The sequence below is a fragment of the Chenopodium album genome, chromosome 9 (assembly GCF_948465745.1).
Source record: "Chenopodium album chromosome 9, dcCheAlbu1.1, whole genome shotgun sequence".
NCBI lineage: Eukaryota > Viridiplantae > Streptophyta > Magnoliopsida > Caryophyllales > Amaranthaceae > Chenopodium > Chenopodium album.
Genome location: NC_137842.1, coordinates 62,921,964 through 62,935,774, shown reverse-complemented (window position 1 = coordinate 62,935,774; position 13,811 = coordinate 62,921,964). Strand labels below are relative to the sequence as shown.

Genomic DNA, 13,811 nt, shown 5'->3' with positions numbered 1-13,811 from the left:
CAAATGCCGAATTCCGATGTTAAGGTCCTTCCAAACAACAAAACATACTTATAAGGTCCTTTTAGGCAACTTTCAGCATATAAGGTCATTCTAGACAAAATAGTGAACATATAAGTCCCTTCAAGACAAATTTTCCTAAATAGATTGATTTCCCTCCCAGGTATTACAAGTAATAAAAACCAATGCCCAATCTTATTTAAACTTATAAGTTGAATTACTTCGATTGCACATATTTTAGCGTTCATTAAACTAATATTTTAATTAAATCATGACTAACTAAGAAACTCTCTTGCTTGGGAATTCCTCCATCTTTATCATGTAACTGCCAAACCAATTGTTTCCTCAATACAATTGAAAACTTGGATTCCTATTTTATTCCCAAATGAAGCAAGTAAGCAAGTTGCATCTTTAATTTGTTGTTTCTACGTGGATAGATCATCTTCACTTAAATCCACTAGAAAACTTTAATTACATAACGCAATGCAAACAGTCAAACACTAATTTTGCAATCTTCCCAATTAAGCTCATCAATATCCGAAGGGGACCTTTCACTGGGCTAATCGGGGTCGACCCTCTTGTAAATTGTTTAAATTAATTAGTGTTAAACTACAATAACCATAATTACTTATGTTGCATATAGTGGTTAATTTTGACGTTTGTGTGAGAGATTAGAAATTCAAATACCGGTCCCTTTAATATTTTTGACCAACATCCGTTTGTCAATATATCCTTATCTCAACATATCAACTAGTGTCCTACTAGGAAAAGAAAAGAAAAAAAAAAGCATGGATATGTGTGTTCTAATTGAAGTTATTTATACAAAAGTATGAAACTATTTTTTACAAAAATTGTACTCCATATATAGTCTATCTAAACTTAATTACTTGAAAAAAAACAATTTTGTCTAATTATTTGAAATATAATATTGCGTGACATTAATGACAACAAAAAGGTGTTGTAATTAGTCACTTGATAAAGAAGTTGCCTTATTTTAGTTGTAATTAAAATGAGATGAATTTTAGCTAGTGTTTATTTTTTTTGAAAACCCCTAGTATTTATTTTTTCAAGGCAAGAGTTAAATAAAGTCTAGCTTCTGTATGTTTCAAAAAAAAAAAAAAAAGTCTAGCTTCTGTAAATAGTTTATACGTAATATGAAGTATTTGTATAATATTTTGTGAACTTAAAATTTATTTATTTTTAATTAAAAAAATTAGTTCCTACTCTTAGTTTTTATTAATTTTTTTTGTATGTCTTGTGTAACCTTTATTTTATTTCAAAACTTATATTCATCTAAATTAAGATAAAAGATTTCTTCAAAAAAAAAAAAAAAAAAAAAAAAAAAAAGCTAAAAGAAAAAGAAATACTCCTAGAAACTTATTCAAGTAGAACAGAAATTTGTTAGTGTGACAGTGACATATATGGGCCTAAAAGGGAAATGAAATTTATCAACCAAAAATCATTTATTTATTCAAATCGATGGCTGAAAATTATTTATCTTTAACAAACTTCAATTATTGGCCCATTTTTTTTTTTTTTATTAAAAATATCACTGTAAGCCGTAATTTAAAACCCATCAAAATCTGACAAAACTACCCATAATTTAATTATTTTTATCCTATGGTCACACACATAATTCTTAGATAGAGTATAAATTAATTTGTTTACACCGCCTTTTTTCATCATCTTTTTTTTTTCTTCTAGAAACCTTAGCCTCTTCCCCTGTTCTTATCATCTTTTCTCTAGAATCTTTTTTTCTTCTATAAATACAAATTCCCACAAAAAAAAAATCACAGTATATATTTCTGATCTCCATTCTGAAACATTATCTTACAGTCTTATAAATAGCCACTTTTTCAGAGAGAATAATAGCAATTTCAATTACAGTAAATTTAAACTTCAATTTCTTTGAGTTTTGAAAAATATGGATTCGATTATTCCGGGTTTGATCGATGATTTGGGTAGAGAGTGTTTGATTCGGGTACCCTTTTATGAACTTCCAACAGCAACATCTGTTTGTAGAAACTGGAAGTATGAAATTAGTGTGCCGGAGTTTATCCGGCATCGAAAAGCGGCCGGAGTAGTCCGGCCGATTATTGTGTTAGCTCAAGCTCAGTATGAGGGTCCGATTATTCAAAATTCTGAGTCGGACCCTGCTGTGAAGGAGCATCCATCGAGGCCCACGTACCAGCTTTCGGTTGCAGAACCGAAAGCTGGGGTGTGGGCCCATTTACCCCCAATTCCTGGGCATCAGGGATTGCCCATGTTTTGCGGGTTAATTGGGTCCGGTTCGGATCTTGTTGTCGTGGGAGGGTGGGACCCTGTGACTTGGAAGGCCTCAAATGATGTGTTTATGTACAGTTTTTTGTATGGTGGGTGGCGGAAGGGTGCGGATATGCCAGGTGTACGGCGGTCCTTTTTTGGATGCGCCGCATCTGACGATGGTAGGACGGTTTTGGTTGCTGGGGGACATGACAAAGACAAAAACGCCTTGAGTTCCGCGATGTTATATTACGTGGAAGAGGATAAGTGGGTCTCACTACCCGACATGTGCCGACCACGTGATGAGTGTAAAGTTGTTTTCCACCGTGGCAAGTTCCATGTCATCAGTGGTTACCCAACGGATATGCAAGGGTGTTTCGAGAGGTCGGCCGAGGTGTTCGATTGGTCCACTTGGCAGTGGGGCCCGGTGATCGAGGAGTTTCTAGAAGAAGGTTCGAGCCACGGGTTGTGCGTGGCCGGTCCTGACGGACGCTTGTACTCGTGCATAGGAAGGCGTAGTAGTGATGTGGCAGTCTACCAAGGCGACAAGTGGCAGGTAGTCGCGGAGGTTCCTGCTGACGTGCGAAGCTCCCAATGGTTGGGTTCTTGTGGCGATAAGTTGGTAGTGATTGGGTCTCCAAAATTTGGTGAAGCACATAGTGGTTATATGTTGGATTTGAAGAAATATAAATGGACTAAGCTTGAAATGCCTACAAAGTTTTCAGGGCATGTTCAATGTGGTTTTGTTTTAGAACTTTAAGGTTATAGTATTTGCTACTTGTATTTGTTACAAGTTTAAGTAGGGTTAGTGTATGTAAATATGTAGCTAAATCACCGGAAAAGCTTGTGTATATTTCGAGTGATAATATATCATACTGATCTACATGATATAATTATGAAGTTTTGACTATAAAATGAAAAAAAAAAAAAAAAAAAAAATAGTTTTTGTTATAATATGTCGTTTCTTGGGCTAACGATTTTTATTTATATTTTTGATAAGGCTCATAAAATTGACACATTATATTATTTTAAGGTATTTGCATTACAAGCAAAACTGGAATGATATACTCATTGTTCAATGAATTTAGGTTTGTATAGAATATAAAACTTGAGGAGAATCTTACCTAGATTGCATTTCTTAGTGGTGGTAAATCCCTAAAACACTACTAGTGAACTACTCTGTAGTCTACTAGTGTCTGTACTCCATAACACAGTTATACTCTTACTTGTTAAACATATTTTAGGGCTTATAATTTCACCGGTGATTATACACCCGTTTCACATATTTGTTACACTTAAAATTAAAAAAAAAATAAAAAAAATCTTAATATATTAAAACCAAAACTAATCCACATCTTTCATCATTTGATTATTTGATAATTTCAATAATTTGATAATTTTAGAATATTTATTATGACAAATCAAATTGGAGTGTAATCAGGGGTGAATATGATTAAAATTGAAAGGGGGAAATTTATTCTAGAATCAAACAAAAAGGATAATTTATTGAGCTAAAAGTCTACCAAAAGATTAGTCACACACTCACACTTGACTAGTCCTCACCAAAAAAAAAAAAAAAAAAAAAAAAAAAAAAAAAAAAAAAAAAAATGTGGCACTTGCCTTGTGGAACTAGTCAAGTAAAGAATTGTTAGGTTAAAATTTCTACAAATAAGCCATATTTTGCCCTGTCTCATGCTAGACTAGTAAGTGCATTATCAGAATTGTCTTCTGTTTCAAAATCCACTCTCAAAATAACTATTTTGAGCGTCTCCATCTTTTAGACGGGTGCAAATTACACCTCACATACTATTCCTTACTCCTTAGTGCGGACATGGGATGATGAACGTTAAAGGGCCCGTATAATAGAATTGATTCAAACAAAGAAAAAGTGTTACAATATGAAAATGACTCACATATAAGTTGATACTAGTTTCTAATGTGAGCTACCCTATCCAGTACTAATTGGTGTGAGAGAAGTCGGAGAACCTTAATCAGACTCTTTAAGACATGGGTTTATGCTGGACTCGTTAAAGATTTATGAAAAAGTAAATTAGATTTGGACAAAATAAGGTCTTGTTTTATTCACTTTATTTTTTATTTCTTTTCGAAATAATAAGTTGAAATTAAAATAAGTCCAGGTAAAATAATTTTGTATAACTTAGAGTTAATAAAGATTATCCAATATAATTTTGCAATTGAAATAAGCTCAGAAGCTCTAACAAGTAACAACTAATACAAAGTCAATTTAGATAAATAAAATTAAATTCATATAAGTGAATATCAAATGAATCCAACGCACCCAATAAGCAACCAAACAATTTGTCCCAAATTGCATGTAATTTATTTGTTAAAACAGTGTGCGGCGTGCCATGCATAATTAATAATGTAGGATAGAGTGTAATTTTTTTTTTTTTTTGAAAACTAGGATAGAGTGTAAATTGACAGTATCAAAGTTGGATATTTGCCTTTAATAAAGTTTGGTCCAACAGTTATCATGACATGAACGAACACAGGTTTTAATTCACAGGAATACATGATTCACATCCAACAAGTTGCCCCCTACATCACACATGCGTTTTTGGGAAATACTACGTTGATCTTATCCAGAGCAAACCCATAAAGATAAACACGTTAGGTCATGTTCTTTTGAGCTGTTCTGCTCTATTAAGAAGCTCAAAATAACAGGACATAAACTCGTAGTTTTTTTTTGTTTTTACGAAGTTGGTTGTAAGCCCCTGGTGACGATGTCCAGGACCTCCATGTGATGTGACTCGGAAACTATCCTTCTAGGAACATGACAACAACAAAAGTATTTAGAGCATTTTACATAAACATTAATATCTAGCTCTACATTCCTAACATACACCAGGGTAGTATACAGTTGACAGATTAGAAGCATAGTTAATACGGAGAAATAATTTAAGACCCCATTGGTTATGAATTCCACGTGTTGTCGAGTAATTGGTCTTGATTGATACAGATAGTTTTATGCTATGGTGGTCTTGAAATAGCTTCTCCACATTTATTTCGATTCACCAACAAAAACAAAAAAATAGATTATCCATTGAGTTAGTTAGGTAGATTTGAATAGAACCCTTCAAAATAACAAAATTTGGAATTATTTCACTGACTGACATACATGAAGTTAGAAATAAAGGTAGCTTTAATTATTGGAGCGTGCATGTATATTAGATGATGGTCAATTATAACAGGAATAAGTTCTTGGAGAAGCTAGCAGAGTTCATTGGCATGCCTACATTGCCTAGCCTCTTAGGGATATACGTGTACATATACAGTACTAAACGCCACGTTTAGTGGAAGAGTACTAAATGCCTAGACATGGCGAAGAAACCAGCAAACAATTAAGTTGTGGTGGATAGCAAGATTAAAATCATCTAATGCATTATATCAGGAAGATCTTTTGAAGAATACAAGACTAGTTTTCTTCCCTGACTAAGAAATGTTACGATACTCTTCAATTTAGTGGCATAATGCTTTCTGATACTAGCAGTCTAGCAGTAAAAACTCTGTTACCAGATCAAAAAATAAATGGGTAAAATCATTCAATATCAAAATTCTATTTGATTCGCATGCACTTGAACAAGACCTCGAAGAATAACTTGTACATATGCCGCTTCAAGTACATTCTCTCTACCTTTTCCCTACCTTTTAATCCCATTTGCTGCCTAACTGATGGGTTTTTCAACAAATACCTGAGATTTTCAGCTAGTACTTTAGTCCCTGGACGTCCCACGGGATGGAGGAGGCCTGTAATATTTTGCTCAACTATTTCTTTCGTACCACCAGCATCTGTTCCAAGTACCTGTCCCATAAATTTAAGTATAATTAATCATACTCCATTCCATGTAAATCAATTAAGAATAAGGGGCATACCTTACGGTTCATTTGATAGGTGGTAACATATAGTATAATGGAAGTAAAAAAACTAATGGTAATAAATTTATCCCTATTTTAAATTTTATGTTCCAACTAAATGTTAACATAATGCAACTGCATTGGCAAACACATGCTTCTTCAAATATGTACAATACCACTCAATAGGTCCTTTAAAGTGGCAATGATAGTAGTGAAATTATAAGCTCACACACACACAAATAATTGGACTGGCATTAACATGAATATTGGCATGATACTTTAGACATTTATAAATTTACTTCATTCATGTCGCTCATAACACTACTGAAAGGGCCGTTGTAACTTTCACAAGACAGTCTCATCATATAAGCTCATGACAGTACACTTCTTAAAACATTTTCTCCAAATTAAGCATTATTACAAAAAGAAATAATCACTGTACTTTTGGGGTAAGGGTGAATCCAGCAGACTAGAGAGTATCACTGGAAAACAGGATGACACTGCATTAAAGAAGGATACAATCATCCTTGAAAAGGAGGAAAAGAGAAGTAAAGGATATGTAGTTCATATACACGAAGATGCAAGCTAAGTCAAGACTTACCGGCAGACCAAATGCCATTGCCTCGATTGTCACTCTTCCAAATGTCTCTCCAAGCCCCTAGTGCAATATAAAGATCAGTCACATAAGTATACTCCAGGAACAGTTTATCTCAGAAAGACAAAAATCCATCTTCAGATCTAATAACTTGTGTTGTCCTTGAAAAAAAAAATTATATTCTTGTAAGCAAGATTGACGACTCTATGCATAACAATCTATGAGTTTTCCCTCAGCATCGCAACACGTATTTAAATGAGCAAATTGACGCCACTTAAACAGATGCAAACTGCTCATTCACATATACTTCCTCCGTTTCTATTTAGTTGACGCGTTTGATTTAGACACATATATTAAGCAGAGGAGAGAGAGAATAAAAAATCAAGTGGGGTATCTTGTAAATGCAAGGTAAAAAAGTTACCCTAAAAGGAAACGTGTCAACTAAAAAAAACTTCCTAAAAAGGAATATGTGTCAACTAAAAAGAAACGGAGGTAGTAATAATTAAGAGATTGCGGTCACTTAAACTTACGCATCAGGCCTCAATTGACTCATTGTAGTTTAACTCTGCCAAACAAAACCCTCTTCATTAACTACAGCTCACTGCTCAGAATATTACTTGTACATATCAGAGAATAAGAAGAATCTTTAGAGTAGAAACCATAGTAGATGTATCCGAATAGCTTCAGAGATTCTTGATATAAGATTATAAGGTGTCACATTGATGATAAATACTATGAATTCATATACATCAAATCAGACATGTGAGCCAAATTATAGTGCAGGTGCAGTGAAGATACAAAATCAAGTACCTGAATTTTAACATAAACATAAATCATTACCTGGGAATTGGTGACATAAACATCTGCTGCAGAATATAGTGAGGCAACACGAGTTGTTGTTGGAGTCCATAGGATGGACTTTGACAAATTTGAATGTTTTGATGACAATTCAAGAATTTCTTTCACATAAACCACCTTGTTGCTCTTGGATCCAACTGAACCGATTAGAATTTTGAGTTTCTGTTCAGTAACAGTTTTCAGAGCGATTTCAGATCTTGTGGGATCTGTGCCAGACAAGCTGTCAGATATGCTGATTTGGGAAGTTCCATTAGTGCTGTTCGGCTTCAACGTGATACCTCTTAAATGAAACTTCTTAGCCAATTTGGATGTTTTTTTCTCCGTCTCTGGTGAAGTCATTGATCTGACTTCACTTTGAGAAGGCTGTTCTTCAATAACCAAATACGCTGATTCAACAAGAAGGAGTTGACCCTTGGGGTAATTTATGCTGCCTAGAGAAATGACTAGCATATCATGATCTTCCAATCCCATCTCCTTCCTTACAGCTTGTCGTAGCATCTGACGCTTCTGTGACATTCTCTCTGGGTTTGTCAAAGGAGTATTAAGTGAGCAGGGGATGCCAGCTACGAAGGCCAATTCATCATTGACAGAAAGGGGAATCAATGCTGTTTGGGTAGTCAATGTAATGTTGCCCTCTTTACACCAGTCAAGCCACTGCTTAGACTGTAATTCGGAAAGGAATACAAGCATTTTAACTCGATTGAGCAATACTTTTGACCGGTCAAAGTACTCACGGCGATTCTCCATGATCCACCAAGCAATTTGATTTGAGCCGGCATTGAAATAAGCAAGATACTGCTCTGCAGAAGAAACAACAGAGCATCATACAGATTGCTTTGTGTATTCTAAATACAATAATCTATCAAAAAAAGACCAAATAGAAAAGTCATAGGAGTTGACTTAACATCCACGTTAAGTTCATCTTCCTCATTAAGTAGCTGTCAAAATTAAAATGCACAACACACTTATACAACAGAAATAGGAAATTCAATGGGATTGACAAAACACCCATGTAAAGACATTTTCTTTTCCTCTTTAAGTAAATGTCGAAATATATATGCCCAACAGACATCAATACATCATTCAAATGGTGAGCAATGCTTGAGGAGTTGAGGTATGAAGTATCAATAAAAGATGGGAGAATGTGGCTCATAGAACTTAGAAAAGTAATGCTGCAAGTGAGACACCCTTATAGCAGTATAAGAAGTTAAGAACTATACAGAGTCAAAGATTTATACACTTGAACAGCACCAATGTGTCTATGAACTAACTAATAGGAAGTCTTTAAACCTTCCATCTTCCTACAATTATTGGCATATGATCTGAAAAGTGCAAGAACTTACGAGTACAGACTATCAATTGTAGATATTTTATTTAAAGACATGATATTACAAATTAATCAGAACAATTAGATATTTGTATGATAAGAAAGCACCTCATTATATGTCCAATAAGGTATTAGTTTGCCTCCATAGTAGTATACTAGTATGCAGTATCCATTAAATATTGATCCAAAATTATCTAACAATAATTTCTAGATGGAGATAATACTTGTGGTCAAATTATATTTTAACACTTCTTCCGTTTGTTTTTAGTTGGCACATTTCTTTATTTACACTTGCCATTGCACAAATTCAATCATTAATATCTTTAGTTATCGTTAAGAAAAAATTATAAAAAGTTCATATTTTGAAATAATAAATAGACTAATCTATGAAGAGCCCAAATGACTATATGTATAATTATGTATAAATCACAAAACATGGCCAAAGGAGAATGTGTGAAGAATGCCAAAGTCAAAACGTATCAACTAAAAACAAAAAGAGGAAGTAGCTCATAGCACTATCAAACCTCCAAGGATCCAGGATGATATGGATAAGTTGATACCCTCTTCCTTTCAACTGTGTTAAAACATTAGAGGCTATTCTACTAGATAGCTGAATTTGGGAACTAAATCTATATAGATTTCTCAATTTAAATACATGATGCTATTTCTTCACTTAAACAATAAACCAACAAAAGGAAACCTTTAGTCCTTGTTAAAGCATCTAGAGCAAGCTGAGAATATAACATTTGAAGTGTAAATTGTTACGGAGTAACATAATTTTAAAAAGTGATGTCATACCTATCCACTGTGCACAGACTGCTGATCCAGCAATGACAAGATCAGCTTTCATGGCAGCTTTGAAGCTGTGTTCTGCCTTGTCATCAATGATCTTGATCCTTCTCTTTGTAAGCTCTGACATTAAACCACCTCGTCTACTTAGGACTACAGCATGAACTGTTGCCCCACAACTTAGGAGCTCTGTTGCTAGCTCCAGCATGGAAAGGGGAGCTCCAGTCATTGACAGTTCATGAAATATCAAGACAAAGTTTCTAGACCAGACTAGACGTGCAAAGAGTTCATTCCTATCACATGTTCCTGTTCGTTTCTCAGGACTCCATTCCAGAATTCTATCCTCGGTAGAGGCAAACGGACCAACCAGCAACCGATAGGTAGAATTACTCATTGGAATCTGCTCTTCCAGCACATCCTCCGCATCTCTTGTTCTATGTTCTTCCCCAAATTTTCGTCTACCACGTGTTTTACTTTGTGAGCCACGCCTTCCTTTCTTACTCCTCCTTTTAGAAGGAACAGTCCGGGGAGGTCGGATTCTAGGAGGTAAAATAACATCTGCTTCTTCAGTCAAAGATAAATCTATGCTACTATTTAATCTGATCCCATTTCCTACAAGACTACGACTAGACCGATTCTTCACATTAAAAATACCATCATCTGATTTCAATTCACGATGCTGATTCTGCCCTGAGTTAACATACTCATTTCTGGAATTACTCCCAAACCCAACTTGAGTACCTTCGTTATCCCCATGAGCCCACCTAGACTGGATGTAGAATCCACCATAAGTCCACAGAGTAATCAAAAGTAACCAGTACACCACCCGGCTATTCTTAAACCACTGAAACCTACCCCCACCAGATCTACCATCTCGCCTAGGTGTTCGAGTAGAAGGAAGCCTCCGAAACGTGGGAGAAGACCTAGGGGTCGATCGGCCAGACAATGTAGGCTTTAAGGTCCTCAATGCCGATGGCCTAATCACATTTCCCAGCAAATCCTCGTCGTTATGATTGTCCTCCATTTACAACTCCCTACTCAAACTATCCTAGTAATACACCATTATCTCACAAAATGAGGAAATTGTATCAAGTAGCACAACCCATAGAATCAAAAACAAAAAAGCCCCTCGAAATGGGTCAAGATCCAAAATGCTTTACAAACACATCCTATTACAGCTTCTTAATCTCAGATTCTGCAAATTACAATTTCAAGGTTACAAAAATTAATCTACTGAATTCAAGAATTTAGTTCATGCACATTTTCCCAAGACAGTTGATCACCACATCTTCCTACTCAAAACATCAAAATCTGCTGTTTGTATAGATAATTAACACCCCAAAACATATCAATCCAAAAAAGCTGCTTAAATAACATTACAAAAAGCAATTCATAGCAATGCAACTTCAAGAAACAAGACAATTTACACAATGCAATACAATCTAGCAAAACCGACAAAATCCAACATTGATTCCACTCATTCAAAAAAAAAAAAATTATGGGTAATTTACACAAACAAAATATAATGCGAAGTATATCATAAATAACGGGAGAATTCAAGTTAAAAAAAAAAAAAAAAAGGAATAGAATAAGCAGCATATAAAAGGAAAGAAAACCCACAAAAGCAGAGCAACGAATAATTTCCTTCAACAGAAAAAAACCCAGAAATAGTATAATTTCCTCCATTTTTATAACAAAAAAGAAAGCGACGAAAACAATACCATTGAGTGTGCCAATAGCTTTCCTTTCTGGGAATTTTTTACGAATGTACAAAGATTCAAAGAACTGAGTAAGATGTAATTACAGCAGCAAAACCAGCTCAATTTTCAGCTGTATTTTTTTTACAGTGAAGAAGAAATTGAGGAGAGAAGAAGGAAGAATTGAGTCAAATGACGATTGACGAGTCACGAGTGGGAGATCCCACTGTCGGAAGAGAGAGAAAGTTTCTCAATTTTTTTATTTATTTATTTTTTTTTTTTTTTTTTTTTGGGAGTTTGACATTAACACGTTTTTCATTGTTTTTTTAAGACCAGAAATTCAAAACTGTGTTTTTAAAGTTTTATCAACTTTTAGGTGGTTTGTGATTAAGTGGAGATTTATTATAAAGCTAAAGAGGAGAGCTGATACACATACAACCATTATATGTGTAGCCTTTACAGCTAAAGAGGATTGAAAGTATAACAAGAAGTAGTTTCTTAGATTATAATGGTCAATCGCAATGTGAGGATCGCTAACTTTTAATTCCTTGTATCACAATGTGAATATCGCTAACTTTTTAACTTCTTTCACGGATGTCAATCATAATGTGAGGATAGCTAACTCTTATTATATCGATTGTTCTTTATTATATTTACACGCAAATTGAACATCACATAAAAATAATGCATAGTGAAATTATACATTGTGCAAACCTATCATACTAAAGATATACCATTACAAATTATACTTGTATTATCGGCTATTTCACCAAATGTCATTGAGTAATTTAAAATTTACCAAATGCCATCGGACTTTTCAGAATTCACCAAATGCCACCGAGTTTTTAAAAAATTCACCGAGTGTCATTAATGACTAACGGTAATTAACTCCGTTGGTCATTAAGGCTAATTATGCCGCGTGGCATATTCTAATTGGTTCATTTTATTATTATTTTATTTATCAAAAAAAATATAAAAAAAAAAACTGAACCCCGACCAATCTTCCCACCGCACCACCGCCCCTACGCCAGCCCAACCCCTTGCCTCCACCCCCACCGGCGACCAACATCGTCGGCGGCCACCCTTCCCCCTGACCCTATGCCCCCTACCATCTGCATCCACTCCCCCCCTAAACACCCATCCTCGACACCCTAATAAAACCCCAAAAACAAAATCTCCAAAATCGAAAACCAAATTTGGTTTTCGATTTTAAGCAAGGTGGTTCAGGGGGTGGAGATGGGAGGGAAAGAGGTGGTTTGGGTTCGTCGGAGGAGCAGGAGGGATGGAGTGGAGGGGGTTACGAATTTAGGGAAATCGATATTAGGGTTTAAGGTGTCGAAACCCTAGATTTCGATTTTTGGGGATTTTAATCTAGGGTTCCGGCGTGGTGGTTGAAAGGGTGGAGCTCGGAGGGGATGAACTGATTTGGGTTCTCCGGCGTGGGGAGGGGGGCTTTGGTCGTCGGCGGTGGTGAGGGGAGGGATTTACGAGGGAGAAGGAGAGTTTGCGAATCGGCTGGGTGCGTTGTCGATGCGGGCTAGCTACGCTGGGTCGCCGGCGGTGCGGTTGTTCAAGGCTGGGTCGCCGGCTCGGTTGTTCAGGGGTGGGTCGCCGCCGCGGTGGGGACTGGTTGGAGGTGGGGATATGGTGGTGGCAATGGTAGACAGTGGTCGGGCTGAGTCATGGTGGGTGGGTGGGTGGGTGGTTTTTTTTTTTTTTTTTTAAGTTTTTTATTAAGTAATTAATATACTATTTTAATAAGCAACCAATCAAGCCACCACGTGGCATAATTAGCTTTAATGACTAACGGAGTTAACTGTCGTTAGTCATTAATGACACTCGGTGAATTTTTTAAAAACTCGGTGGCATTTGGTGAATTTTTAAAGTGCTCAGTGACATTTGGTGAAATAGTCGTTGTATTATTGTCATTGTTTTAGGTTGTCATTACATTTTTTCTCCCTAAAACAATGACAATAATACAACTTTATCATCAAATCTGACAATTTGCAATATATAAATTGAATTGAACATTTAAAAAAAGAAAAAATTCAGCATCACGCATTCAAATATACCTTCAAGATGAAGTTTACTGCACAAAATTACAAGTTCCTTGTATTTTCAAGTACAAGTTGGTGAACTTTAACCTTGAAAAAATACAAATTACAAATTATTGTCCTTAACCGCACTTCAACCTTAGATAGAGTATAACTTTTTTTTTTTTTTTTTTTTTTTTTTAATGGTAAGAAAACCTTTGACCAAATCTTTAGAGAAACTATAGCCCGCTACCCGGTATTGGACCCCCTGTCCAATACCTGAATAAAAAAAATAATATTTGCGAATTAAAAAAAGGCAAAATAAAATAGGGGGTAAATTAAGAACGAGGGGTGGGTAAAAAAGAAAAAGGAGGAGA

General features: G+C 35.4%; 1 protein-coding gene and 1 pseudogene across 2 annotated transcripts; one reads left to right on the top strand and one right to left on the bottom strand.

Annotated features, from left to right (window-relative positions):
- Positions 1 to 1,804: 1,804 nt before the first annotated feature.
- LOC145558698 (F-box/kelch-repeat protein At1g80440 pseudogene) lies at positions 1,805 to 3,213 on the top strand (annotated as a pseudogene).
- Positions 3,214 to 5,640: 2,427 nt separating this feature from the next.
- On the bottom strand, positions 5,641 to 11,777 carry LOC145560097 (uncharacterized). 2 transcript variants are annotated; one of them, XM_081621356.1, is made up of 5 exons: positions 11,426 to 11,777; positions 9,714 to 10,747; positions 7,571 to 8,388; positions 6,737 to 6,793; positions 5,641 to 6,082 (listed from the first exon to the last, which is right to left on the bottom strand). In XM_081621356.1, exons 2-5 carry the CDS (start codon positions 10,726 to 10,728, stop codon positions 5,837 to 5,839), a joined length of 2,136 nt encoding a protein of 711 aa, XP_081477482.1. In that variant the 5' UTR covers positions 10,729 to 10,747; positions 11,426 to 11,777; the 3' UTR covers positions 5,641 to 5,836. The 2 variants fall into 2 exon arrangements, with proteins under 2 accessions (XP_081477482.1, XP_081477481.1); XM_081621355.1 differs by having other exon boundaries at positions 9,714 to 10,899; positions 11,426 to 11,776.
- Positions 11,778 to 13,811: the final 2,034 nt, after the last annotated feature.